Here is a 26,843-nt window from a genome sequence, read left to right as displayed (position 1 = left end):
CCTCCAAAGCCAACAATAAATCGCTCAGTCGATCGCGGGCCGTGAACACGCGGGAAAGCGAGAGAGTTTTGGCTGGGGCCCCGAGATCGTCATGCCGACAAGATGCCGGGTTCTCGGTGAGTTGCATTCGGGCTGTGGCTCCACACACAGGCGAATCACAGTGGATGTCGGGGGGTTGTCAGGGAATCGGACCATTGGGTTTGGGAGTTGAACGTTAGCATTGACCATGGTAGTGTTGCTTCATGACGTATTAGTCTGTTCCCTGGTTGGTCTGGTTGATTGGGGTGAAATCTGGAGACACTCTATGGTCTTGGTCGATTGAGCATGACGACAATGTTCTTCGTAGAACGAAGGAATCTGACTAGCCTTGCGTTAGTGTCGGAATGCTGTGCCCCTGTTGACTGACTCTCTCTCCGGGGATCTCCAGTCTGGGGTCCATTCGACTTCACTCAACTCAATCAACTTCCACTCAACTTCATTCAAATCCCCTTGGCGCCATCAACCCATCCATGGTCCCTTCATGTCTTTGCCAAATCGTTGTGTCTCACTGGCCGTTCCTGAGCCACCGCATCTGGAGGGAACGAGATCATCTTCATCCAGGGGCTTGCCACCTCAACTCTATTCCTCGCTCCTCCTATCAACGCGGGGAGCCATCCCCCTGCCCGTGGGTCTCCCTTCAGGCGTGGAGATGTGTCCCCCGGGAAATCACCGTGGGGATGTTTGTGGAAATGATCCTCGACTATCACAACGGCACGCCTTTCTCCAGAGTTTCATCATGGGGACAGAGCCCATGGGGAGATTTAAGTTGCCCCCAGTCTGATGCGTGGGTTATTTAATGCCGCTGGTCGCCACCTCTCTGGGAGGATTCTGTTTTCAGAGACCTGTGGAATCACTCCTAGATCAATATGTTAGAGAAGTTCAAGCCCAGCCAACCTTACTTTGGCCTCCGGGGTGGATGGTTGACCTTTTGGGTCACCGTCGCCTGTGCCACTGATATGATGCTGTTTGGCTACGACCAGGGTGTCTTCGGTATGTTATCTTTCTGCCCTTTCGGCTGTTTGGGGTCCCATATATAGTGCTGTATACTGACTCTTCAGGTGGTGTTGTCGTGACCAAGGACTTCCTAAACACCCTCAATCTCGGTGACAATGCCACCCTCCTGGGTACGGTCACCGCCATCTACGACATCGGCTGTCTGTTCGGTGCCATCATCGCCATGATCTGGGGTGAGAGATGGGGCCGAAAGCGTTCTATCATCTATGGCACAACGGTCATGTCCATTGGCGCACTCCTCCAGATCACCGCGTACGGCGTCCCCCAGATGATCGTCGGCCGCATTATCGCCGGCCTGGGCAACGGTATCAACACATCGATTGCACCTGTCTGGCAGGGTGAAACCTCCCAGGCCAAATGGCGTGGCAAGCTGGTCGTCATTGAGCTCACGCTCAACATCGCCGGGTTCTCCTTGTCCAACTGGATCACCTTTGCCTTCTCTTTTCTACCGGGCCCGGTCGCCTGGCGGTTCCCGCTGGCATTCCAGTTCCTCTTCATCTTCATCCTTTACGCTACCGTGCCTTGGTTGCCCGAATCCCCTCGTTGGCTCATCGCTCACGACCGTCTCGACGAGGCTCAGGTCATCATCTCGGATCTAGAGGACAAAGAGATCGACGACTCGTATGTCGTCACCGAGTACACTGAAATCATTGCCGCTGTTCAGTATGAGCGCCATCACGCTGTCTCCTGGTGGGATCTGCTCCGCGGCAAGGCGGGCAAAGAGGGTGGCACTTGTGCCATTCGCCGAATGATCCTGGGTGCTGGCGCCCAGTTCATGCAGCAGGGAGCTGGTATTAACGTGACAAGGTAGGCCACACCTAATATTCCTCAAGCCTTCTACAAACACAAGATCCTAACTCTCACATTAGTTACTACCTTCCTACCGTCCTGATGGAGTCCGTCGGGCTCACAGAGAGACTGGCCCGGCTGCTGGCCGCCTGCAACTCAGTCTCGTACCTCCTCGCCGGAGCCGTAGCTATCCCCAACATCGAGCGCTGGGGCCGACGCCGGCTCTTCATGATCTGCGCCCTGGGCCAGGGCGTGTGCTACCTGCTGATCACGGTGCTGCTGCGCTTCAGCGAAAAGGAAGGCTACGCAGCCAGGAAAGAAGTCGCCTCGGCGTCGATCGCCTTCTTCTTCCTCTACTACGTGTTCTTCGGCTGTGGCTTCCAAGGCATCCCGTGGCTCCTCCCCGTGGAGCTGAACTCGCTCAGCATGCGCACCAAGGGCGCGGCCCTGGGCACGGCCACCAACTGGGCGATCAACTTCATGGTCGTGGAGATTACCCCCATCGGCATCAAGAGTCTGCACTGGCGGTTTTATATCATCTGGACCGTCCTCAACCTGGCCTTTGTGCCGACGATCTACTTGTTCTACCCTGAGACGGCTAATCGTCAGCTCGAGGATATCGACTTGTTCTTCCGGGAGAACCACGGCTTGTTCGTGCACAATAACCCCGAAGCGGTCTCCACTGCGCGTCCTGCCCGCTATGTTGAAATCGAGCAGGACTTGGTCCATCGCAATGCGTCCGTCTCGGCTGATAAGAAGAATGCTGCTGGCCTCGAGGGCCAGGGCGAGCATATGGAGCTTGTATAGATTTGATGAGTTATGGTCTATGACTCTAGTTGACGAGAGATAGGAAAGCGAATAGATTTAGACATTTAGAACAATGCCGGTTTCATTTTCTACTGCTGTGTCAAGAATTCCATCGTAGCCTGCCTTGCCATTTATAGGATGATGACCTATCCATAGACTAGAAGACAGCTGGAAATATGTCCATGTCAAAAGACCCCCCCCTCCGCGATAGTTGCCCCCACCGACAACCCTGCATTGACATCCGTGATCTGCTGCACAATTGCCCGGTCTCTTTCCTCGGCAATTGTCAATTCTTTCGACGGTTGGAACCCACTGAACGCCTTCTGGCCCAGCACCACCCACAGGATCTCTTCGATCTTTTCATCTTTACTGGGCAAGCTGTCTCCTCACCAAGCAGCATGCGTGTCCAGACGAACAAGGACGAGATTCCGTTCCCAGATACGGTGGACCTGCGGCTCATCCGCAATAACAGCACGAGAAAGAGACGGTCCGAGACTGGAAGCCACAGCGAGAAACTGGTCGCTTGCAACGGACGTGTTGGTCTTGCTAGGCTGATTATCGGCAAAATGCACCAGCGTCCATTCGGGCCCGAATAGATCATTGGTGCTGGTTTCCCGTCTGCAGGTGCTGCTCCACCAGAATGCAGGACACATTGAGGCGGTCGAGCTGGTATGCTAGTAGCATGCCCACGATGGTGATCGGGGTATTATGCGGAGTCTGGGGTTGCGACATGTTCGATGGTGTGCGGGGCGGCTGGTCTATACCTAATGAAAGCGCGAGAGCATGCTAGTTATACCAGTGCCCCCATGTATGGTGTTTTCTTGACGATTAATGTAAACTAATGAGAATTATTGGCATCATTGTTATAGCAGAGATCGTTATTGTTTCAACAGTGGCCCCCCTGGAGCCAATGGTGGAGGTTCGGGCGACATTTTCTCATGCAGTGTCTGAAATTGAGAAACATGGCAATCGATTATACTTGAACTGTTGAATTTCAAAGCTATCGTGGCTACCTATGAGTCTCTTGTCACCAGGTCTCTCGGACTCAACCTGCACCTCTCTAGTCCCAATTCGAAGCCATCTTCCTCTCTCATGACCATGACACATACTAATCGACAAGCCAGAAGATAGAGAAAACAAAGAAAAAACCTGAAACATAAAATAATTCACGAAAGCCTGGGAAAAGCTGTAAACGCCAAGAAGGGCACCAAAGGGGGATGTCATACACCGGGGGAATTAGCAAAAAAACAGCAAAGGAGGCGCATCAAGAAAGCCAATAGGGTAAAGCAACAATAGGCTGGATCAGGAAACTGATGGGTTAAAAAAAAATCCAGAAGCCAAATACATAGGGTAGAATAGAACGTTGTGCTCCCGAACTTGGAGATGTTGAAAGAGTGCAGCTCATCTCGGTCCAGCAAAGTAACGTAGACTTGATAGAATGCCAGAAAACGGCCAACTGAATAGGTGTCCGCTGTTAAAGTCCAGAGTACGATCACTTCCGTGCGCCCCTGACAGATCGGACGACACTCTGAGCTGCTTTGCGCACGCCCTTGCCCAAGCCCCTCGCCTTGCTAGCACCCTTCGCAGTACTCTTAGCAGTAGACGCAGGCATTTTGACCTTGACTGGGCTCTTAATGGGGGCTTTTCTCGCAGCAGGCTTGCGGGGAGACTTCGTTTCAGTCTTTTGGAGCTTGGCTGGCGATTTCCGACCCCGGCCACTGGAGCCCTGGGCCGCAGCGGCAAGGATTTTTTTCTTGGTCTCGGCAGACGGACGCTTGAGTTGAGATGTCTTCTCCTTGGCCGGTGAAGCTGGGCTTGCCTTGGCAGTGCTGGCCCTCTGTCGTGGAGTCTGGACAGCGGCCTTCACCCTGGAAGCGGTCTTGACTGTCGGCAGTTTGACGTTCTTTGCTGGGGTTTTGCCACGGCCACGGGTTTTAGACACGGCGGCTCCTTTCTTTGCAATCGCCTTGCCTCGCACAGTGCTCGCCTTGGCCACGGCCCTCTTGACGCCGGCTTTGATGGATTTCGGCGCCAGCAGCTTCTGCTTCTTGCCTTGGCGTGCTGTCGAGTTCTCAATTGCTTCTGTAATCTTCCGTTTGGTGCCGGTAACTTTCTTCGCATTGGTCTTGCGTGGGCTTCCCGTGGCCTTCCGCTTCTCCTCGAGTTCCTTGGCGCGCTGCTCCTTGTCCTTGAGTCGAGGGCCCAAGATGCCCCGACAGTTCGGTGATCCACAGCGGCATTCCTGAACGTTTTTGTTGGAGTACGGGCTGGATTCAAGTAAGCAGGTCATCTTTTAGGTACTTCTTGACATGGGGAACTCACTCGAAGTTGTAGTCGTAGCTCAATTCCTCTCCAGTCATAACCCCATGGTCACCGGCAAAGAGTGCCATGCGCGGCTTTCCAGCAACAGTCCACTTCTCCATTCGACAGTTTGGCTCGCACGAGTGGTTGACAAAGCGCGCAATCGAGCCTCGAGTGGCATCGATGATCATGTTTTGATCAAAATACATGAGATAATAGCACTGGGGGTTGGAGTCAGCCATCGCTAGAGCATCAACAGATAACAGGATCCACTCACGTCATTGTTCTTGTACACCGACCTCATCCTCCTCTCACACTCAATTTGGGTCACGATCTCTCCCGTGTATTCCACAATGATCTGGTTCGGCTCAAAAGAGCGGTTGCTGCGGACACCATATCCGCGGTCCACCGTCTTGATGACCTCCACTCCGATATTGTACTTTCCGCCAGCCTTGGTCCTGTGCTTGAGCTCCTCGAAGCTTCGGTTGCCGCACTCTGAACCCAGTCTACAGTTGCCGTTGTCACACTCGTAGAACATGTAGCGGTTCTGACAGTTTTCGTCGCAACCATCTTCCTCGGTGCACATGCAAGTCGACAGCTCCAGCTTCTTGTTCGCCTTCCAAATACTCCCAGCGTCGCCAACAAAAACATCTAGAAAGTCAGTTAGCTGAGAATGCGCTTGGGCAAACGTTGAGACAAGCCTCACTCTTGTTGGTTTTGCGCCATTCGTCTGGTTTGGGCTGACCAGGAGGGAGCGGCGAGAAAACATCAAATGGTAGCTCGAAATTTCTGCCATTTCTCACCAGCCGCGAGCCCGCGAACATGGGCAAAGGGAGGATCTTGCGCTGCATGGGCCCACCGCCAGTTTTCCTAGAGTTCTTACTCCGACGCTGCTTGGGTGGTGATTCGGAGGGTTCCTGGCCGGTATACAACCCATGAGTCAACCAGCGTTTGGGCTTATACCGCGGCGTGGATGGCGCGGCAGGCTCCTCAAAGGGCGACGCATCCTGAGATCGCAACTTTGACAAATCACTTTCCGAAACCCGGCGTTTCTTCGAGGCCAGCTCCTTCGGTGCTGAGGCTAGCGCGTCCTCATTCGGTGGGGCGACATTGCGAGGTCGAAGACTGGCCCGTCGACCAACGTCCTTCTCTCCCAAATCGCGAGAACGTTTCCCAAGAACGCTGCCGGCTCGATCAACCAAATCCGAGGCCCTATCCAATAGACTCAGGCGAGTTGAGCGTCGTGTAGAGATGCCGGGACCGCTCTTAGGCGTCGCCTTCACCTTGTCTGCCCCTTCGTCTTCGGTCAATGTCTTTTCCACTCGCTTTCGCAATGTCCGCTGCTGGAGCGAGGTATTCATATCTTCAGACTGCAGCTCTTGTGATGACTTCGAAACCGGGGTATCGGGCACCATTGAGTGATCCCGGGTCACGGTATCATGTGCGGGAGTTGTATCGCTCCGCATGGTCGATTCCATGGCCGCGATGCTGTGCCGCAGGGAAGAGTGAGACCGCTTTGCTTTGGCAAGGCTCTCCACGTAGGCCTCGCTAGCCGAGGGTGTAGGCACATCCCTCTTAACAGGTGTGTTGTCTAAAGCTTCAACCGCTGCCAGCGATGCGCGTGCCATCCGTGTTGACCTCCGCCGCGCCGCGGGTTTCTCCTCGGCCAACGCGTTTTCATTGTTGCTCGAAGTCTCCGAACGGCTGTTCTCGGGGGTGAGAAGCTGCTCGGGAACATCAAGGCTCATGGTGTCATCGGCGGGCTCGTGTGTCGAGACGTCGGCGAGTGCGGGAGCCGCGGACGCGAAGAGTCGGGAGGTTCGGGGCGCCATTTTGAAGAAGCAGAGTGCTGGAGAAAGACAATTCCACACGGAATCGCCTTTCTCGGATGGGCGAGAACGGGCGCGAGGTGGTCGACTTGGCTAGAGGATATCAGGGGGGAAAGGGCAGATCAGAGAGGATCAGCTCCCGCGCGCTTCTTATCAATTAGGGCGATGCGGATGTCTGACGCGTGCAACACCAACGAACGATTCCCACGAGACTTTTTTTTTCTTGTCTTTTCTTTTCTTCTTACCTCTTCTTTGTTTTCTTATTCTCTTCTTCGGTGATAAATCCAAGTTGGTGGAAACTAAGCAAGGGAGAAGGGGCGGAGTGCACGGGGAAGACTTCCAGCGTGAGATTCCATGGAATGCCGAAATCCCTCATAACTCTGGGCCCCCGCATTGGGTCTACGCGTGAATGGGGCGGAATAGGGGGATGAATGCATTCATCTATCTGTCCAGATCATACACATAGGGTATTCAACCAGAAATATGCCCAAGGAAAGTAAATAGCTCCAGAGAAGATGGATATGGTGACAAGGAACAGGATCGACCGCGACCCCGAACCCTCAGACGAAATAAGACAAGGAACAAGAACCAAAGATGGGATGAGGGACATCATGTCTCTGCTGATAGCGAAAGAGAAAAAAGAATATGACAAGAAGGATAGGGGAAATGAGATTAGAAAGCGATACGAGGGAACAGTCCCGAAAAAGCTGGATGTGACCAGCAATTAAAACATCGTAAGAAATCGTCGTGCGCAGTCGTGGCAGGGGAGAAAGAGTTTTTTCTGGTGTCAGCCCTGACGAGGACCAACATGCTGCATCTCAATCCCCGCCTGAGCCTCGACATCCGGGACGCGATACTTGCGCTTCTGCGTGGCTAAGCGCTGGTCGCCCTCCTCATAAGGGCGATTGAACTGCATGTATGTCGGGGGCCGAGGTCGTCCAAAGACCGTGAGCCAGTTCTTCACGACATTACCTTGGGTGAAGGGTCGGTGGCGATCAGATTTAGCGAACTTGTGCGAGTTGAGGTATTCTCTCGTGGTTTCGCCGCGCCCAACAAGAAACAGATGGTACGCCCACAGCGAGGTCGGGTACGGGACTGCAACCACGCCGTAGATGACCATGGCCCAAGGCACGCGCCATTTTGAAATCGCGGCTCCGAAAGACACGCCCTCGCGGGACATATAAACCAAAATGTGCGCGAGACTGGCCCCGATCAAGAACAAGGCCAGGATGGTGCATGAGCTCACGAAAGCAAAGAAGTAGCGGTAGTTGCGACGGCCGACACAATTGTTCAACCACACGCAGTGATGGTCGAGGGTTTCAACACAGTTGTCGCACACACGACAATGGTAGCAGCGCGGAGGCCGCCAAATATTGCAAGTCTTGCAGTATTTCACGGGCACGTCCATGGCAGCCACATCGGACGTGGCGAGTTTGACCATCACCCAGTCATTCGTGGGCGGGCCAAGCGTCAAAGGGTCATCGGAGGGATCCGCGGGGGGCATGGGATGGACATTCCGAGGCATGATCTGAAGATAGAAGATTAGCGAAATGAAGAATAACTAGACAGACAACCACTTACCCCAGGATCAACGACAGATGCATGCACAAACGAAGAGAAGCACACGTAGAACACGTAGGCAAAGAGAATAGGAATGGCAGGGGAAATGTTATGCCACAGCCAAGGAGCCCTAATTAATATTCGTCAGTTTTTGGTGTAGCAATTGCGATAAAGATCAAGGTTGGTTGCATACGAAAATCCAAAAAACAAAGCTGACGGAACGACAACCAAGACCCCAGTTGCGATATTGATGGGCTTGTCTCTGGAGTTCTGAAACCGCCCACCACCACAAAAGAGGGTATTTCCAGTGAAATATTCATAGTTTTTTCCCATATCACCTCTGGGGGAACGCTCTTTCTTCATGTCGAGGGGCAACGGCGAAGAACCAGCCGAGGACGCTCGATCTTGACGGGTACCTGGATCCTTGCGCGCGGTATTCTTGTTCTGCATTGACAAAAAGGGATAGCGGGGACTTCGGCGGCGTGTCTTGCGCGTTTTGTGCATTATAATTCGCACTAAGATTCAGACGACCGGGGTGTGGTTGATGACTTTGATCCCGGTCCCTGAGAAGTCGGACGCTTTCGCCCAGGCTCCGGATAGTAGTTTCGCCGGTGGGGCTAGCGTTGGAGGTGTTCCTGTCTGAAATGATCGGGTCCGTAAATTCCGTGCCTCTTGATGGCGGAACTTCCATTTCTGCCGGGGGAATAGATCCCTGCGGAAGGGTGCCATTCGAAATCAGACTTCGTCGATTTTGGCTTGCTTGGTCGTTCCAGTCATCGGTAGAGGATACGGTTCCTTTGGTCATGGGGCGGCCTCCTCTATGTGCCTGCAGTCGTTGCGAGCTCATCGGTCGAAAAAATGCTTGTGCCGCCAGAGACGGAATATGAGTTCGGCTTAGTCGACTTCCTGAGCTGCCAGGTCGATTTGTCTGGCTAGACGCGGTGACGGAATTCCGCGTCGGGGGTGGGCCGCGCCTGGAGACAGAGGGACGCTGCTGGAGTGGCGGCGGCGGCGACGTAAAGGATGGCGACTGCTCGCCATCTTCCGAGGCAAGGTCTGTCACGCGGGATGAAATCCCTCCCACTGAGGGAGGGCGTGGGATTCCCAGCTCTTGTTGGTACCCTAAAGATTGGTTCGTGTCGCTGGTGTTGGGACGGTCTGTTTTCGCCATGGTTTGGGACGGAAGGTATCAAAAATTCACTAGAGGATAGCGCGCGATATCATATTGTGTTCCGAAGGCGACAAGGAAGCAGCGGTGCAAGCGAATACCAACGGGCTCGCTAATAATTGATGCAGCGAGAGAACCAACGAGCGAAATCACAAGGAGACAAAAGAGCGACGAAAACGATGATAGACGAGTTCAAAAGAGAGGCTGAACGAATCGTTCGGAGATCTTTGATTTCATTAGCGTCGAGTCCTTTCACACATCTCCCATTTATCACCGCTTTGCAAAGACCGGAGAAAACAATAGAGCCCCTGATTTGGAAATGGTGGAGGTTCCTACCTCGGGCGTGGACGACGATGGAAAAGCCAGGATGGGCCAGTTACATCACAAACCAGCACTGGATAACCGTGTCAGGGTCAAACGGAGCTCGCGCGAGAACCACACAGCGCAGGTCTAAGGCTCCGGCCGTCGCGACACCAAATCCGTGCTCGAAGCGGCCATGAGTCAGCAGGGTCACCTGATATGTCGGCAACATCATTCGATGTTCAACGCTTTGTCTCCCACCACCCCCATTCTCCTCTGCCCTCGAATTGCCCACGCACGCCCTGCTGCAACCATGTCCTCAATTGCTGCTCTGGCTACTCGCCGGGCTTTGCTCCGCCAGCCCCTTTTCCGCGCTCCTCCGCGCCGCTTCAACGCCACCAAGGCCGAGGAGTCCACCCTCGACCAGGCCCCCAAGCGTGACCCCGAGCTCTACGTACGAGCCCCAATGACAACCCATAGGATGTCGCTGCAGCTCTGAATCTAATTGCTCCTGTCGAATAGGTCCTTCTCGGTGTCATGTCGGGAGCTTTCCTGATTGCCGGATGGTGAATATTGCCCCCCCATTTTTATGCCTGTCTGCGCCACTGTGAAGTATCGCCAATTCTCTGAGAGCTTTGCGCCGACCGTTCAATCGCACATTCAAGAAGGCAGACTTTGAGATATCACTCCACAAACGGATTGCTGACCGAGGGGTTGTCCGTGTTCATTTAGGTACTTCGGTAGCAAGCCCACTTCCGTCACCTCGGAGAGCAACGTCCGCATCGGCGAGAGCTCCATGCCATGGGGTGAGAACGCCTCTGAAGATGGCAAGATCTACAAGTACCAGTACCACCCCCACGGTGACAAGAGCCAGCCTCTCCGCGCGGCCCCGAGCGCCCTCAACACCGTCATTGTCCCCAATGTTACCCTCCCTGAGGTATGCGCTTTTCCCTCGTGATTTAATGCCCGCTTTTCTCCACGCAACCAATTTTTTTTTTTGTTGTCAACAGCCTCAATTAGCTGGTTTGGTAATTTTGGATTCGCTGACCATTTCTTGTTCACAGGACCTCCACGAGCGGTTTAATAAGTACGGCAAAGAGGAGTGGGACTACTAGATTGACCCATTGGCTCCCGGGGAGCCAATTTTTCGTCATGAAGCCAAGCGAACCGCCGCTCTTGCGGTCGGCTGCTGTATACTAGGACGGTCGTAAAGAAAGGGAGGGGTTGATATGTCGACTTGCCAGTGCGATTGCAAGAGATTTGTGCATAGTATTCGCGTTCAGATCAAGAGTCAATTGGGAATCGGTCTCTTTTTTATGCCTCTGCCAAAAATATTCAATCATAAGAAGTACCAAATTTTACTAGTAGAATGAATGGACTCGAGGTTGACAATGAACAGTCTAAAAACTAATCACGATGAAAAGAATAACTACCTTATGAAGTCTCATTATACATGGTTGAAAGCCACCTCAGCCCCTAACTTTATCTCCCTCCTTTTCCCTCAAGTAGCCTCAAAGCACTCGTTTGCGGGACTCGGTTCTGGGTAACCAAACTGCTCGGCCGACTGCTCATTACCATCAACAACGGATGCAGGACACTCGAGAGGCACTGAGTCCTCGGGATTCCCGCCCGTCTCGGGGTTTTGACCCTCCACGTCCGGGTGCGGAGGCGCAATCTGGTCATAGACAGGCTGACCGTCGACAATTGGGACTTCATGCGCGTTCTGCAAGCTGGATGAATACCGGGTTTCGAACTTAACATTGCCCTCCGCACGTAGCGAAGCAACCACAGACTCAGGAAGAAGGTTGCCGTGTTGGTCACGGTATTCGACACGGGCTTTGTCACCGGGGATCTTGGGTTGCGTGACAGCCGCTGGCTCCTGCTCTTCAACCGATTCCTCATCATACTCGGATCCATACTGCTCAGAGGGTGGAAGGGGGGCATTAGTGGGCTCGGCACCTTCAACCCGTGTATACTCAGTGACATATTGGTTTAGCTAGCCGCGTTCGGCTTTCAAGTCAGTAATTTAATGCTAATTCGTTCAGAAGTGTCAGTGAGCCGGGTTCGACCCCAGAGTACTTACGTCGGTATGGAAGGAGTTGCAGTCAAAATCCCAAGAGCTCAACAGCTTCATCTTGTTACAGGCATCCTGTGTCCAAGGATTGCCATAGGCGAGAGGGGAATAAAGGGAAAATACCACAACACTGAGCCCAAGGAAACCTGCCATTAAGATCTTGCCAATCGCCGGGTTTGATGCAAGCCCGAAGCTCTTGATCCGACTGGTGACAAAGTCGAACTCTTGGCAAAGGACCATAATAGCAAAGTAGAGAGCCGGGAGGTAATGGTGCAGGAAGAGCTGCCGGGCCATGAGGTAGAACGGGAAGTAGTGGAAGAACCACCCAAGAACACTTGTACCAACTTCGTAGTCAAAGCGCTTGAAGGAGTTGTGGCGGTAGTCACCACAGCTTCGCTGCCACCGAAGAATGGAGATACCCTTGAACACCAAGTAGATACCAACGGCCAGAGTCGTCGACCACCATATTAGCGGGTTTCCGATCAGGTAGATATGGCGATGTTCCTTGCCCCAGAAGTTGATACCTCGCAGGAGAGTGGGCCAAGACGGAGGACGAGAATCCCAAGTATGAGATTCTACCAAGCCGGCGTTGGTAGTCCACATCACCTTCTGCAGCTCCCAGAATTTACCCAAGAAACCTGGGTTCCGATAATTGACTCTCTCTGCATCTTTGGGCAATGTGGGATGAAGGTTGGTCTCGATGTACCAAATGCTATTAGGCAAGGTACCTTGTTTAGCGCAAGTCACTTCTTGTTGCTCCCATCCCCAGTCTGGAAGTTTGACCTTGTGCGAGAACAGAACACAGCCAGTCATGATATGCACGAGCCTGAATCTGGTCTGAATGGTTCGCACCCGTTTCTTGGCCTCTTCGCCCTCGGACATGTGCTTGACAATTTCGACCCTGAACAGATCATTGGCATCTCCGGCAAAACCTTCGTATCCATAGGCCGAGACCTCCAACTGCCAGTCGGCCTCTGTTACCGGGGGGCGCTCGTCGTGCGAGTGAATTCGTCGGTGGGTGACCAGGTGATAAAGCCGGATGACCGCACCATCCTCAATATATTGAGAAGTCAAGTTGTCCCAGGCATAAGGACCCTCGACCTCGCCGTGGGGACCAAGAGGCTGTGTCTGGTTCTCCAAGAGGAACATGTTGTTGTCATCCTTGTGGGGGTAGAGCGTGACCTGCTGCTGCTTGCTTCCCGTCGGGTACATGTGGTTGTGAGAGTGCAGGTAGCCACCTTGCGTGTTCTGGTGGCGAAGAGTGACGCGCGATCCAAAGGAAACATCTGCCGGGACGTCTTGCATGGATTTCGAGTTCAAAGTTGCCTGGAACTCCGACGACATGAAGCCATCACCTTCACCGGGATTAACCAAGCATGTGAAATGAATGGCGAAAATCGCGAGGTAGAATGAAAGCGGAATGACAATAAGACAGAAAATCCGAGAGAACAGATGCTTGAACCACAGCCGCTATATTTTCCAAATGTCAGTTTTTGTGGGAGAAGTGGTTTGATCGATGACATGAGGCACATACCGGCGTAACAGTTTTCGAGTCACCCAGCAGCACCCAGAGTTGAAGAGCCGTAAGGGACCCCACCCAGGCCATGGTGAAAAGCCCAACCCATTTAACGCTAAGAGTCGCACCCAGGGAAAGGCCGGTGGCAACCAACCAAAACCACCACAGAATACCAAAGGCATGGGATGGCCCCAGCTCTTGTTGATTGGTAAAGCAGTTGAATGACAGCGCTGTAAGTGCGGTGAAGAACACCAGCGGAGAGTCCAGAAGAATCAAGCGCGATTGAGTGGTCAATGCATTGTCTAGATATTTCTTAGTAAATTTTCATGGGTTTAAGCAGTAAGCTCGAAGAGCAACTTACCGAAAATCACAGCAGTGGCACCCATAAACGCGGTTGAGGTCCGACACCCAGTGACTCTGAGGGTCAAAAACATCAGCGGGACAGTGAGAACACCCAGAACTGCCGGCAGCATTCGCATCGCGACGTAGGGTACGCCAGGCTCGAGATAGTCTTTGCCAATATCCTTGAAGTCGAACTCTCCATCGAAGCCTGCAAGCCAACCAGCCAGGGTAATCAAAAGCTTGGCGAGCGGTGGATGAACATCCATGAAAAACCGACCCTTGATGTACTTGGACGCAAAGCCACCGAAGCTGTTCAAACGCAAGAACTCGTTAGCAGCCAATCCTGGCGCTCTTGGTAGGCACCGCGGGAGACATACTGGACTTCGTCGAACACCACACTGCTGGGCTGATAGATCCTGAACAATCGAACAGCCGAAGCAACCAGCGTTATCAGGGCCAAAAGTTTGTAATCAGAACCGGGGAGGCTGAAGATATCGTTATCCGTCACCCCATCCGACGCGTAGCTTGCGGGCTTGGTCGCGGACTTCTGACTCTTTGGCTTGGGGGAGCGACTAGAAGAACGGCCAGAGCGACTCTGGGGCCGCACGGCCAGTGTGTCTTTGGATTTCTGACCCATGTTCCTTCAATGCTCGGATGCGGGATAGGAGGCCTTAGGGGATCGACACGAGGAGGGTCGGAATGTTGAAGATAAGAAAAAGAAAATCTATGTAGTAGAGCAGCGACTCAATCCAAGTGAAATTGGTCGCAAAGAATCAATGGGTGAGCAGAAAACTGTCAGAAAGCTTCACCTTGAAGCTCTCAACAGCGCAGTGCTCTCCTGGCGCCACACCAGAATCGAAGAGGGAATTAATGATCGTATTGAATAAAGAAAAAAGGCCCCATGACAGGGAATATGGGAAAAGAAAAAGAAGCCGTGGGAGTGTGAAGAGCAAAAGGGAAGAGGAAAAAAAGCGAAGTTGGAAGTCAGACGAAAGCGTGCAGTTCCGCCTTGAGGCCAGATCGACAGCCGCGGAGGGCCACAAGCACCAAATGGCCCCTTAAGATTTTAGCCCCCTCGACCGTACGGTAATTTCTTTACTAGTAGGGGCTTGGAGCTTGGTGCAGGATGCTTTTCTGTATTTAGAATTCTTCAGGGTTTTTAGGTCAAATCAATATCCCACGAGAGACGTAGTAAACAATGCGATCCCGGTGCATGTACTCAAAGGTACAGTGGAGTACTGGCTGCAATGCACAAGTACCCCCGGGTACTTTGGCCGCGCACGGGGGCGCCACAGACACCGCCAGATTAGTGTGGCTAGTGAGGTTGCGTAGTCAGCAATGGCGCGGATGAGGTCAAAAAGACCTCGTCGCGGATCCATTCATATCCCCCATCCAACCCCCACCTCGCCATGGAGTCGTCAAATGGAAACACGCCTCTTCCGGAGGACACTAACAAGCCCCCGGAGGGTGTGGTACTACCACCAAAAGATATTCGAGGTTCGTCGCCATCTTGCCCCCTCGCGAGGCAGGTTTGCTAATATTGCGATGTAGCAATCGTCGACAAAACTGCGGGTTATGTCGCTCGAAATGGTTTTGTCTTCGAAGGTAAGCTCTTGTTTTTCTGGTTATGAAATTCTGCGCTCATTGCTGGTTCGTCTTTAGACCGAGTCCGCGAAAAGGAAAAGAACAACCCCAAATTTTCCTTCCTGAACTCGGCCGATGCTTACGCGCCCTTCTACCAGTGGCGTCTCACGGAGATCAAGGAAGGCCGAGGCACGTCAGTGTCGGCAGGACGACCCGGCGAGGCGGCCCCTGCTGCTGAGCCTGAAAAGCCCAAGGGACCCCCCGAACCAGCTTCTTTCCACTTTTCGGCGCGCATGCCGATCATAAATGCGCAGGATTTGGAGGTGGTCAAGCTTACGGCGCTTTTCGTCGCGAAACGAGGGAAATCCTTTATGACCGCGCTGTCGCAGCGGGAGGCCCGAAACTTCCAATTTGATTTCCTGCGGCCACAGCACAGTCTTTACCAGTTCTTCACGCGGCTGGTCGATCAGTACACTATTTTGCTACGGCCTGAGGGAATCGATGAGGCGACATCGGCGAAGACCCGGATCGCTGAACTCGAGCACAATGTACAAAACAAGCAGCACATCCTGGAGCGGTCCAAGCAGCGGGCGGAATGGGTGAAATACCAAGAACAGCAGAAACAGAAGAAAGAGGAACAGGAAGAACAGGAGCGAATCGAATACGCGCAGATCGACTGGCACGACTTTGTGGTGGTGGAAACGGTCATGTTTACCGAGTCGGACGACCAGGCAGACCTGCCGCCTCCGACCTCGCTCACGGACCTGCAGTCGGCTTCCCTCGAGCAGAAAGCAGCGATGTCTCTCAACCCGCTGCGCATCGAGGAAGCTATGCCCACCGATCTCGACGCACCCACTTTCTACAACGCCTACCCCACCCAACCTGAACCCACCCCGGCACCGCAACCCGAGGTCTCGCCGTTCCCTGCCCAAGCCCCTGCTCCCTACCCTCCCCCCGGCGGGTTGGACTACAGCATGCAGTATCCAAACATGGCCGCACAGGAAGAGGAGCAGCGGATCCGCGAGCAAGCCGCACCCGGCCAACCGCCGATGCGCATCCGCTCCGACTACGTCCCCCGCGCACAGGCCCGGCGCCAACAAGGCACCGGCGCCACGGCACTCTGTCCGAACTGCCACCAGCAGATCCCCGTGGCAGAGCTGGAACAGCACATGCGCATCGAGCTGCTCGACCCGCGCTGGAAGGAGCAGCGCGCCAAGGCCGACTCCCGCAGCGCCACCACCAACCTCTCCACCGCCGACGTGGTCAACAACCTCAAGCGCCTGGCCTCTCAGCGCAGCGACGTCTTCGACTCCTCACTTGCCCCCGGTACAGACCCCGAGGAAGAAGCCCGCCGCAAGCGAATCGCCATGGGCGCCGCCCCCGATGGTCCTCCTGGTGTTGCCGGCGGTCCACAGGGCCCTACGGTGGGCCCGACCGGCGGGCCCAACCCTCAAAATATGAATATCGAGGACCAGATCAGACATATTCATCAACTCGCCAAGCAATGACCTCCCGCACTGGTCCTGGAATTGATACCTACAGAATAGGATTTCGGGAGAACCGGATATCTGTCTCACTTGACGAATTCCACATTCGGAGTTTGGGAGCATCTTGTTGCTTTACCTGGGGTGAATCTTGGACGTGTCTTTTCTGTGTATAATAGCCTTCAACCATCCTTTTTTTTAACGTCTACAAAATATCCGATCCTGGAGTTTACGTGAATAGTCTGGCTCAATCTCTTAAGTGTATGTTTGGGTGCAACTGCCCTGTCGCACCAATGTTGGTTTCCATGGGACTATTTTATTGCAAAGGTTTCCAGGGTTCAGTTACAGTTTCATATCAACTCAGCCGAAGACACAATACAATGATAGCCATGAATGGTGTGAAATTCATCCATCGAACTGCACTTGGTCAATGAAGATCGCATTCACAGAGACACGAGCAAGATGATAGAAAACAAAGACCAGGACATGAAAAAAAAGAGGAACATTATTATGCATACACGGAGGGAATAAAACGCCGATATTAATAATACATAAGAGGCAAGCTGCTCAAGATATAAAGTAAAAGGGGACAGCGATGAAGAAAGGCAGGGGGGTACAAGGGCATCAATATATGGGACCAAAAAAAAAAGCACAATTAAAGGCGTGTGAGCAGCATTGCCAGAAACAGGGACAAAGGCTTGGATCAGAAATCATGCTCGAATACCGAAACATAGCGAAAACGTCAAAAGGCAGAGATCATTAAATACTGGGTAGCCGTGCGTGCGGTCATCTCACTCATGTCGGTCCCTCAGGGGCATATCGGCGGGGCTCAAGAACTGTTCTGGCCAGGAGTGGCTTCGGTGGTCTCTTGGCCCTGGGTACTGGAGGACTGATCGACGGCAGGGTCCGCAGTCTCCGCAATCTTCGCGCTCTCTGCGCTCTCTGCGCTCTCTGCAGTCTTTGCAGTCTCTGCGGTCTCCGCCGCCACGTCGGCATTAGCCTCTTCGTAGACGCTGACTTCAGAATGGACGGAAGTCCTCTTCGACTGTGCCTTGCTTGGAGCCTCATCTTTCTCGAGGTCGATGTTTCGAGGTTCCGGGGTCTGGGGCTTCGTGGCATCGGTTTCAATTATAGGAGCCTCGCTTGTAGAAGTTTCAGGGGCAGGAGTAGGAGCATCAGTTCCAGTTGTTTGGGGTATGCGAACCTCAGTTGTAACTGGCTCAGTCACAGACTGGGCCGAGTCCGTCTCGTCTTTCTCCAGATCGAAATTTTGAGGCTCGAGAGTCTGTTGCTTCGTGTCGGGTTCATCCACGGGAGCTTCACTTGCGGGTGATTCGGGTGACTCGAGAGCAGCAGTAGGAGTATCAAGGCCAGTTGTCTGAGGCACAGAAACTTCAATCGCAATAGACTCAGTCACGGCCTGGGTCGATTCCGCTGCTGGAGACACTTCAACTGTCTTAGGTGCGAGGCTTGTGTGGTCCACAATGTGTAGCCGATGCTCCTCGAAATGCTCTTGGACAGCATCAGTGTTTGGCTCCTCAATCTCCGGCTCGGCTTCCAATTCGGCGGGCCGACTTAACAATGGAAGGACTCCGCCTCCGACCCGAGACCAAAACATTCTCTCCCGTAAATGGATAGTTTCCTCCCAAATTTCCTTTTCTTCTTCGTCGTCACCAGGGCGAAGATGTCCGTCCAGGATGAGACGCAAGTAGCCGGTGAACTCACAGCACGAACGCACTTTTTCCAGACAAAGAAGACACAATGGGTATCTTTGCGCTGTCTCGCTATCAGAAGTTCGGAAACGGTGGGTTCTCTCGTTGTGCAAGCCAGGCCTGCGTTCACCGCAGACAGAACACGGGAGTTCAAATCTCTTGGTGGCATTGGGCATTGGCTCCACGACAAGGCTTCCCTCGCAGATTCCGCTCATGACAGTCCGCCGAGTAAGCCACGAAATCCCCGGAGCCAAATCGAGCCGCAGGGTCGGCTCGATATCCTCCATGAGGACCCGCTTGTAGAAGCGGGATTCTTTAAGAGGAATATGAGAGCCCATTTGCGAGGACACACTCCCATTGGGAGAATGGGTATTCCCCTTAGAAGGGGAGGAAGTTGCCGAGTTAGATCCACCAGTTGCAAACCCTGCCAAGCTCATCACGTTCAATCCCCCGTAGGATCCACTGCCAGCCCGACTGGCAGGCTTGGAGCTCCGAGAGAGAACCATCAGATCCCGGAAATCCTCGTAGGCCTGCAGATCAGTCCGGCACACCATGCGGATCATCTGAGGGAAACTACAGGACGGGCCGGGTACCAATTCCTCGGGGTCGCAGGACGGTGCAGGAACGGAGTCAATCTCGGGCTCTTGCTTGGCAGAGATCTGCAACTGTGGGGGTCCAACTGGGGATGGGGGAGCTGTAGAAGCGGCTGTGCGGGATTCGACGTCATCCTTGGAAGGCCTCCCTTGCATAGCCGATTTGAGCTCCGCTAGCTGGTCTTGATGTGACGCAAGGAGCAGCTCGGTGTCTTTGATTTGCGACCTCAATTGCTTGTTCTTTTTCTCAACCGCTTCTCGTTCGATCTTAGCCGCAGCCACCATCTGAGACACAGTCAGAAGCACATTCAGAGGAGATTGCGAGGGGTGAGAGGGCGAAGGGGGACAGACCTTGTTGGCCTCTTCAAAGAGAGCAGCCGTGAGAGTCTCCAGCTCCTGCTCAATGGTTTTCTTTCCCTTCTCGGCCACCGAGCGCTGAGCTTTCTCCTCCACGAGAGCGGTTTTCAATCGCAGAATTTCGCGATCGGCATCGGACCTTTTCACATAGACTTTTTCGGCAATGTCTCGTCGGTATTTGTCGTTTTGAAACTCGAGGGCCTTGACTTTGCCCTGGGCCAACTCTAATTCCTGACGGGTAGCAACCAGATTGTCATCCAATGTGGTCTGGTTGTTAATCGCCTGGACCAGCTTCACACTGAGAGCCGCGACCTCATTGCTCAAATCGGGGTGGTGAGACGATGACGTCGATTGTGAGACCTCGGATCCGTGCGCCAGTCGGGGGTCCTGCAAGGTATTGAAAATGCTTTCTTCGAATTTTTCGCTTGGTTCATTTTCGCCCTGCCAGGCGATTTCAGCAAGATTGGTGGTGGATTTGGCCTTTGTGACGGTCTTGTCCGGGGAGAGAGAGCGATGCCCGGAGGACAGCGATCGCTTGTGGGCGTGGCGCGGAATCATTGTGGACGATGGTGGGAAGAAACTATGATGATGGGTTTGAAAGGCAATTAAACTGCCGCCTGGCCATCAGTGACTGATTCGAGTCGAGCAAACATCTCCTTTTTCGCAAAACTTACTCGGCCATGGTGGGTAACGTCGACGGGGATTAAGGAATGTGACCAGTGTAGAACACGACAGACTTGGGTGCTATCCAATTGGAATCACACCCAGAAAGGCTCTGGAGGGCCGGTTTCCACTGAACCCATTCACTTGGGGCGAGGAAGGATCGAGTACACCAGTCGCCGTCGGGCGTTTAGGATCTCGGGGTGGCTGGAGCGGGAGACGGAGATGTAGGAGATGGATGTATGATCAGGAGTGGGAAAGGACCGACGGAAAAGACAGTACGCAACACAGAGAAATGAGTGAAGGACAAGGGCAGAATCACAGTCGAATTCGCCCTTGGGAAAAAGAGGTGCCAAAGTGACGAAAGCTTTCGGGGGTTGCGGCCTGAGGGAGAGAGGCGAAGCCCTTAGTCATCCAGACCCAGAATGGAAATGGCAGCGATCGACGGGCACGCGAAGAAGGAGAACGTGGAGCGATATGAGTAATGGGGAGCAAGTGATATCTGTCCACGGGTGAAGGTGAAAAGATCACTTGAGGACTTCAAATACCAACCACCCAGAAATCCTCAAGAAGAGGGGGTGAGCCACGTGAAGAGAAAATGCCGGGGAGACCGGGTGCCTCTGGAAATCGAGTCTAGCAAGGAATAGTCAGTCAATTTGAGAGACTCGGGTAATTTGGCAGATCTCCAAGATCATTGTCCTTGTGACTTGCCTCCGAAGGCGTAGTCCTCGGTTCAGAGTGGCGCTAATGCGATACGCCCGATTGTGAAATTTTCACATCGAATGACTTCTGGCTGGTATTTAGCGTGGATATATTGTTTCTGTTGCTCTGGACGTTGGTACTAGAAAATCAAAAATCAAAAATAAGGGAGGGAGCGTGGCGAGAAGTGTAGTCTATGCTATATCATCTGGTGCCCACATGGAAAAGCAGATATATACTTATGGCCACACACTATCGATATACAATCATAATTCAAAATGGATTCTTAAATATACCGTGCCTTTCTCTACTTCTACATCTATTTCGTAGCAGATCCTTTATTATTATTATTATTATTATTATTATTATTATTATTATTATTATTATTATTATTATTATTATTATTATTATTATTATTATTATTATTATTATTATTATTATTATTATTATTATTATTATTATTATTATTATCTAAAATGCCTGAATCTCAAGGTTGTCTTCCCCGCGTGCCTCAGGCGGACCAAGTGGGGTTGCAAAATAATCGCTGGCCACCAACTTCGTAGATACTCTTCTCGCCATTTTCCACTGCAACCAGACCTTCCGGTCTCAACATACACCATGGCCGATGCAGAGCTGGAGGAGGTCAGTACCAAGATCGGTCTAGTGATCTGACAAATGCTCAGTGAGAAAACAGATCAGGCGAGCTCGCCTCGCGCAGCTTCAACAACAGGGCGGCTCCCGAGGTGGCCCCGCCGGCCAGGAGGGGGGCAGCCAGGATGACAGGAAGTGAGTGATGGGCCATACCGATGACCAGGATCATTTTCTTTCATTATACTTGGGCGTGGCAGGTGCTGACAACTGGCGGCAACCAGACAAGCCGAATGTAGGTCTCGTGCGAAATCGATATTTCTTGTCTCTTCTCCTTTGACAATCTTGCATCGCCTCTGATACCATGCCACTGACTCTCTCAATCCGGCTTAGCGGAACGCCGCGCCGCCATCATGAACCAGATCCTCGACCCGGCCGCCGCTGATCGCCTGGGCCGGATCCGACTCGTCAAGGAATCGCGCGCAACCGATATTGAAAACCGCCTCATCATGCTGGCTCAAACAGGTCAACTTAGACAAAAGGTCACGGAAGAGCAGCTCAAGGAGCTGTTGAATGCCGTGGCCGAGAACCAGCGCAAGGAGGAGGAAGAGCAGAAGATTGTGATCACTCGGCGCAAAGGCGGCTGGGACGACGATGACGATCTCCTTGACCTGTGAGGCTTGTCGCAACGCCTTTGTTGACCTTGGCTCTTTTAGATACCTCTTCGCCATTTGCCTCCCTACAAATTGAGTCCAGGCGTTACGGTCTGTTATTTTTACATTTATTTTCTTATGAACTATGAGACCTATAGGCATGTTTACCTACCTACTCAGATAAAGTAGGTATTGTACGAAAGGTGAAAGTCGAGGGTAGCCCGCCGCGGATATTCGCATCGGAGATTTTGTTTCCATCCCAAAATAATCATACATGTCTTGCTATACACGAGTCAAAACTCAGACGAGTCAACCCGACATCTGCTGCTGTCGCTCTTTCTCGCGCTTCTGTTGCTGCCGCATCATCTTCCGGATATCGCGCAGATCGGGCGGCTGCTCGATATTCAACTCAGCCCTCAACTCGTCCACATCCTTCTCCAGCACCTCTTCCCAATAGACATTGATCATCTCCTTGGAAGACAACCCACTGCGCACAGCCCAGGGCAGATGCAGCGAGAGGAACCGCTCCTTTTCGGCGGGCTTCATGCGCACAAAGGCGAAGAGGCTCAGCCCCGTCATGGGGAGCAGCGTGTTGAGAAACTCGAGCGCCTTGAGCGCCAGTTCACCCTCGACGAAGATCGGGAGCCCTGTCACCGCGTGATAGAAGTCGTGGCACTCGCGGTACCGCTGCATGACATAGGCACACTCCTCGTCGTCGATGTACTGTACTTGGTCCCGCGTGTCCGGTGACACGCCCTCGCGGTCCAGCCATTTGGCGTACGTACGTCCCACCGAGTTCTCAGGGAGTGCACGCAGATGCGACATTTGTAGGGTTTCGGAGGTGATGCGTGGTCGCTCGCGGAGAATGCGGCGGCCGGTGGGATCGGAGAGCATGGCGTCGCGGAGCCGGTAGATAAAGAAGGGTGTTGCTGTGGCTTCGCCAAGTGCGGCAATCAGATCTATATAGTGAGAGAATTAGAGCCACTGCAATAGAATAACAAGTATATGGAGCAATTAAATCATGGCTTGAGCTTGGACGTCGAGAACAAAACATCCCAAGCGTCTCGCGCTCCTATCCAAAGACACAGCTGCCCATACCTGCCCTTCTCGGGTTGATCAGAGACCCAATCGCCGACCCCACCGCCAGAGCACCGCGCTCAATAGTCGTCAATGGCACATGGCCGGGATAGTTCGGTGGCGGGCGGTTGAGGACGGAGAAAGGCCGTAGAGCACCCGCAGCCACGGGATTGAAAGTTGTTAATGAGCGGAGCTCGCGCGCTCCACGCCTCCCAAGGACCGACATTGTGAGTCCCAAGACCGGGGAGCCGAGTGCATGACCGAACAAGAGAACAAAAGAGAGAGTGGTACGATCCCCGAGACAGCGCAATGGGACGGTGCGCTCGGCCGTAGTCTGCGATAAGCGTTTTTATCGATCAACGCGGGCTCCACTTGCTCAAATCGCGATGCCAATGTCTGCGAGATGAACACTCTCATTGCCTATACCGTGGCCATTGAGCTTGCGCAATAGAAGCTGGCTAAGTCGCGACAGTTATATTTCCTCTTGCTCTTTGAAAAAGACCTCAGCCTAGGTTCGTCGGACTCAATATCCAAATCCGTTGTAGATGCTTATGGATCAGGGCGTTATATTTCTATATTTTTGGGCTATTCTCTCTCTCTTTCTCTTTCTTTTTCTTGCCCTAAACAAAAGCCACAATGAAACCAGACTGGTGGCCCGGCGAGGACCACGCGACATTCACCGAGTGGGCGTTGTCCCAAGGCGTCGTCACCAATGGGGTCACCCCAGCGCGGTTTTCAGGCCGCGGGCTAGGAATGATAACCACCCGGAACATCACAGTATGCGAATTGAAACGACTCCAGTTTCCATGCTTTGAATTTTCTCGAGCACGTACTGATAACATGTTGGTCCTGACTGAAGAGCGGCGAGACCTTGTTGCGAGTACCGGTAAATGTGATGTTGACCGCGGACCACATCCCTTCCTCGTTTATCGAGAAGTTCCCCGAGGATATCGGGGTGCAGACTCTCTTCGCAGCATTCTTGACTCATGGAACCACAGAGTACCTGGCCGAATATGAGCCGTGGCGAAAATGCTGGCCCAGTCGTCGGGATTTCGAAGATGGCATGCCCATTCTGTGGCCGGCTGCTCTGGGTGGACCGAAATGGCCGGGGAATGGCGATGATGATGATGCGCAACAGGACCAGGCTGGTGGACTCCCTAACTCCCTTCCTCCGTGCATCTCGGGCTTGTGGAATAGTTTCCAGAAAACCCCAACGAAGGAGTACGAAACCTACCATCAGAACCTGCTTGCTCAGCAGGTGCAGAGACTGCGCAAAGCGTGGACGGACGTAGTCTCTGTCTTCCCGGACACAGATTGGAACACGTTCTCGTACCACTGGCTGATTGTTAACACAAGAAGCTTCTACTGGGTTGGACCTGATCAGGATACTCCAGAGGATCGCAACGATGCCATGGCCCTGGTACCTTTTGCGGATTACTTCAATCATTCTGACGTGGCGGTACGTTGGTTCTCTCCAGAAATAGGCCTTTTCTTGTCGTGGGATGGTTCTAGCGTGTTTCATCCAGCTGAACCCCATCGAAACAGTGCGATGTGGAATTCGACGACGACGGATACCTCTTCCGTGCCTCGAAAAACTACGAGCCAGGCGAAGAGGTGTTCATGAGCTACGGCAGTCATCCCAACGACTTTCTCTTTGCAGAATGTAAGAGATACCCCCTAAACCTACTATTCCTTTACCAAGACATCGGATTAACCATGCATTGGCAGATGGATTTTTCTTGGACGAAAATGGGTCCGACACAGTCTATTTGGACGATATCATCTTCCGGGATATCAACCGTCCCCAGCTGCGAGATGAGTTGTGGGAGAACCAATATTATGGGTAAGTTGCATTCGATATTTCAATGAGATTGCCGTCCAAAATACGCCCGTTCTCCTCTCACAAACACCAGAAACTATCAAGTCACCCTCCACGGGGCCTGCTACCGCACCGAAGTAGCTGCGTGCCTGAAATACATGAATGAAGAGGACTGGCGAAACCACGTCCTCGAAGGCTCCTCTCAGGGGCTAGATGAAAACAAGTCGGAAGCCACTATCAAAGATTGGATTCAGAATTATGCCATGGAGGCGGAGATGGCCATCGCAACGCTGCAGGCTGCAATGGAAACCAACACGGTTGTACGGGAACATCGTTCCAAGGCGGAGATGCTCTTGAGACGGTGGCAACAGATCAAAGATCTTTGCGGACATGCTGCTCAGGCGGTTTCTGTTTAAGAAAAGGAGTCCAAAAGACACCAAAAAGGGATTGAAAAGGCCGATGGTTGAGCCGATTGAATTAAACGCCAACCAAGTCAGGATGGATTCCAAAGATTCGTGGCTATTGTGGAATTCGCCCCTGGCTGCTTTCTTTATTGTGCTCCTGGGTTTCATCCTGAAGAAATTCTTCGCCTTCCAGTTGGCCGAGCTCTTCTTCTCCTTCCAAATTATGGAGGACGATGTTGTCGATGTCAATCGGGATCGCACTGTCTTCTCTCCGTCGCAGCACAGCCAATTGAGAGTTCACCAGGTGCTTGATCATGTAATTCAGCACGCATTTGATGCCCAATTCTTCGCCACGGCGCACAATGTAGCCATTAAAGTAGTCAATCTCGGTGGCCTTTTTACTCTGGAAATCCTGCAGCATAGAGCTCCTATTTTTGGCCGTAGTATATGCGACATTCACAACGCGCCGACGGAGGCGCTCCGGCGCGAAACGGTCCTCGACGCCGGGAATGCCCTGCAATTCGGGCAAAGCGCAGATTACGGCCGAGATCTCGAAAAGCAGCAAGCGGATGACACGAGTGTAGCTGAAAATGTACAGAAGCTCGCCGTTGGCGCAGCCGCTGAGCGCGGTCAGCGGGTTTATGATGCTATTCACCGCTAATTTCTCGAGTTGGTATTGGAGCAGACCGGCAGGAGTCTCGGCAACGGCGACCAGCGGCGGAGTGAGAGTCATGAGACGAAGCAAATATTTGGTTGTGGCCGCCCAGTGGGTGTCATTCTCGGCCGCGGCCACAGGCGTGTTGTTGGCCACCATGGGGCTGAGAATGGTTGTCCCGACACCCATGTGGGACACGTGCAAAGTGCTTTTCTTGGTCAGGCCGTGGCTGAAGATTCCCATCATGTAATGGGGCCGTTTCTTGGGATCAGGAAAAATCCAACGGTTGATCTCGTCGAACACGCCCATGCCATTTTGGATCAAGAGAACGGTCGAGTTGGGCGTCAAGCGGTGGCTGACAGTCCGCACGGCTGCTTGTGTCACGTTCGCCTTTGTACACACAATCAGACACTCGATGGGCTCCTCATCTTCCTGTGCTTGAGCTGTCTCCTGGAGTTCTGCCGGCCCCTGCTCGCTTGCGGCTCGGTCGGTCATGTCCCTCGAAGACGGCGGGGAATACCATACCCCATTGTCCAACACATTGACATCGAATCCAGATTTGATGTCGTCCAGGCCGTTGGTGTTGACAACGAGACATTCTTTCTTCTTTCGAAACTCTTCGTAGAATTCGGGCTTGTGCAGGAGTAAGGTGATGGGCGGCGGAGACTGCCTCGCGGCCAGGGAGTGGGCAACAAAGGTCCCTACATTTCCCATGCCCAGGATATGTACTCGCCCCGATAGGCGTGGCGTTTTTGTTTCCCGGGAGACATCATCCACGTCTTGCATCCATGTCGACAGATAACGCGTCACTCCACCCAT

The 26,843-nt window shown here is 53.0% G+C and overlaps 12 protein-coding genes across 12 annotated transcripts; 5 read left to right on the top strand and 7 right to left on the bottom strand.

Annotated features, from left to right (window-relative positions):
• Positions 1 to 905: 905 nt before the first annotated feature.
• NUU61_000458 (sugar porter family MFS transporter) lies at positions 906 to 2,649 on the top strand (the record flags this gene model as incomplete). Its single annotated transcript, XM_056651042.1, has 3 exons — positions 906 to 1,029; positions 1,098 to 1,860; positions 1,923 to 2,649. 3 exons carry the CDS (start codon positions 906 to 908, stop codon positions 2,647 to 2,649), a joined length of 1,614 nt encoding a protein of 537 aa, XP_056515892.1.
• A 386-nt stretch (positions 2,650 to 3,035) lies between these two features.
• On the bottom strand, positions 3,036 to 3,302 carry NUU61_000457 (uncharacterized protein; the record flags this gene model as incomplete). Its single annotated transcript, XM_056651041.1, has 1 exon — positions 3,036 to 3,302. The coding sequence occupies one exon, from the start codon at positions 3,300 to 3,302 to the stop codon at positions 3,036 to 3,038; it is 267 nt and encodes an 88-aa protein (XP_056515891.1).
• An 839-nt stretch (positions 3,303 to 4,141) lies between these two features.
• NUU61_000456 (putative histone-lysine N-methyltransferase (Ash1)) lies at positions 4,142 to 6,782 on the bottom strand (the record flags this gene model as incomplete). Its single annotated transcript, XM_056651040.1, has 4 exons — positions 4,142 to 4,916; positions 4,972 to 5,171; positions 5,228 to 5,601; positions 5,657 to 6,782. The coding sequence occupies 4 exons, from the start codon at positions 6,780 to 6,782 to the stop codon at positions 4,142 to 4,144; spliced, it is 2,475 nt and encodes an 824-aa protein (XP_056515890.1).
• A 784-nt stretch (positions 6,783 to 7,566) lies between these two features.
• Positions 7,567 to 9,510, bottom strand: erf2 (palmitoyltransferase ERF2; the record flags this gene model as incomplete). Its single annotated transcript, XM_056651039.1, has 3 exons — positions 7,567 to 8,307; positions 8,361 to 8,469; positions 8,678 to 9,510. The coding sequence occupies 3 exons, from the start codon at positions 9,508 to 9,510 to the stop codon at positions 7,567 to 7,569; spliced, it is 1,683 nt and encodes a 560-aa protein (XP_056515889.1).
• A 535-nt stretch (positions 9,511 to 10,045) lies between these two features.
• On the top strand, positions 10,046 to 10,922 carry NUU61_000454 (uncharacterized protein; the record flags this gene model as incomplete). The annotated part of the gene is made up of 4 exons (XM_056651038.1): positions 10,046 to 10,261; positions 10,330 to 10,373; positions 10,540 to 10,744; positions 10,872 to 10,922. The coding sequence occupies 4 exons, from the start codon at positions 10,046 to 10,048 to the stop codon at positions 10,920 to 10,922; spliced, it is 516 nt and encodes a 171-aa protein (XP_056515888.1).
• Positions 10,923 to 11,308: 386 nt separating this feature from the next.
• pmt1 (protein mannosyltransferase 1) lies at positions 11,309 to 14,376 on the bottom strand (the record flags this gene model as incomplete). The annotated part of the gene is made up of 5 exons (XM_056651037.1): positions 11,309 to 11,803; positions 11,891 to 13,351; positions 13,416 to 13,699; positions 13,759 to 14,048; positions 14,117 to 14,376. 5 exons carry the CDS (start codon positions 14,374 to 14,376, stop codon positions 11,309 to 11,311), a joined length of 2,790 nt encoding a protein of 929 aa, XP_056515887.1.
• Positions 14,377 to 15,148: 772 nt separating this feature from the next.
• On the top strand, positions 15,149 to 16,831 carry NUU61_000452 (SURP domain-containing protein; the record flags this gene model as incomplete). The annotated part of the gene is made up of 3 exons (XM_056651036.1): positions 15,149 to 15,236; positions 15,291 to 15,344; positions 15,402 to 16,831. 3 exons carry the CDS (start codon positions 15,149 to 15,151, stop codon positions 16,829 to 16,831), a joined length of 1,572 nt encoding a protein of 523 aa, XP_056515886.1.
• An 805-nt stretch (positions 16,832 to 17,636) lies between these two features.
• NUU61_000451 (guanine nucleotide exchange factor SEC2) lies at positions 17,637 to 20,027 on the bottom strand (the record flags this gene model as incomplete). The annotated part of the gene is made up of 1 exon (XM_056651035.1): positions 17,637 to 20,027. One exon carries the CDS (start codon positions 20,025 to 20,027, stop codon positions 17,637 to 17,639), a length of 2,391 nt encoding a protein of 796 aa, XP_056515885.1.
• Positions 20,028 to 21,446: 1,419 nt separating this feature from the next.
• NUU61_000450 (DNA-binding protein) lies at positions 21,447 to 22,093 on the top strand (the record flags this gene model as incomplete). Its single annotated transcript, XM_056651034.1, has 4 exons — positions 21,447 to 21,470; positions 21,523 to 21,614; positions 21,701 to 21,711; positions 21,810 to 22,093. 4 exons carry the CDS (start codon positions 21,447 to 21,449, stop codon positions 22,091 to 22,093), a joined length of 411 nt encoding a protein of 136 aa, XP_056515884.1.
• A 285-nt stretch (positions 22,094 to 22,378) lies between these two features.
• On the bottom strand, positions 22,379 to 23,372 carry coq4 (ubiquinone biosynthesis protein COQ4; the record flags this gene model as incomplete). Its single annotated transcript, XM_056651033.1, has 2 exons — positions 22,379 to 23,028; positions 23,168 to 23,372. 2 exons carry the CDS (start codon positions 23,370 to 23,372, stop codon positions 22,379 to 22,381), a joined length of 855 nt encoding a protein of 284 aa, XP_056515883.1.
• A 410-nt stretch (positions 23,373 to 23,782) lies between these two features.
• Positions 23,783 to 25,381, top strand: NUU61_000448 (uncharacterized protein; the record flags this gene model as incomplete). Its single annotated transcript, XM_056651032.1, has 5 exons — positions 23,783 to 23,923; positions 24,006 to 24,605; positions 24,692 to 24,809; positions 24,875 to 24,989; positions 25,060 to 25,381. 5 exons carry the CDS (start codon positions 23,783 to 23,785, stop codon positions 25,379 to 25,381), a joined length of 1,296 nt encoding a protein of 431 aa, XP_056515882.1.
• Positions 25,382 to 25,484: 103 nt separating this feature from the next.
• On the bottom strand, positions 25,485 to 26,843 carry NUU61_000447 (ketopantoate reductase family protein; the record flags this gene model as incomplete). The annotated part of the gene is made up of 1 exon (XM_056651031.1): positions 25,485 to 26,843. One exon carries the CDS (start codon positions 26,841 to 26,843, stop codon positions 25,485 to 25,487), a length of 1,359 nt encoding a protein of 452 aa, XP_056515881.1.

This window comes from Penicillium alfredii, assembly GCF_028826965.1.
Source record: "Penicillium alfredii strain IBT 34128 chromosome Unknown utg000001l_segment0_segment0, whole genome shotgun sequence".
In the NCBI taxonomy this organism is placed as follows: domain Eukaryota; kingdom Fungi; phylum Ascomycota; class Eurotiomycetes; order Eurotiales; family Aspergillaceae; genus Penicillium; species Penicillium alfredii.
Note: the sequence above shows the minus strand (reverse complement) of the source record. Positions and strands in the feature narration are given on the sequence as shown.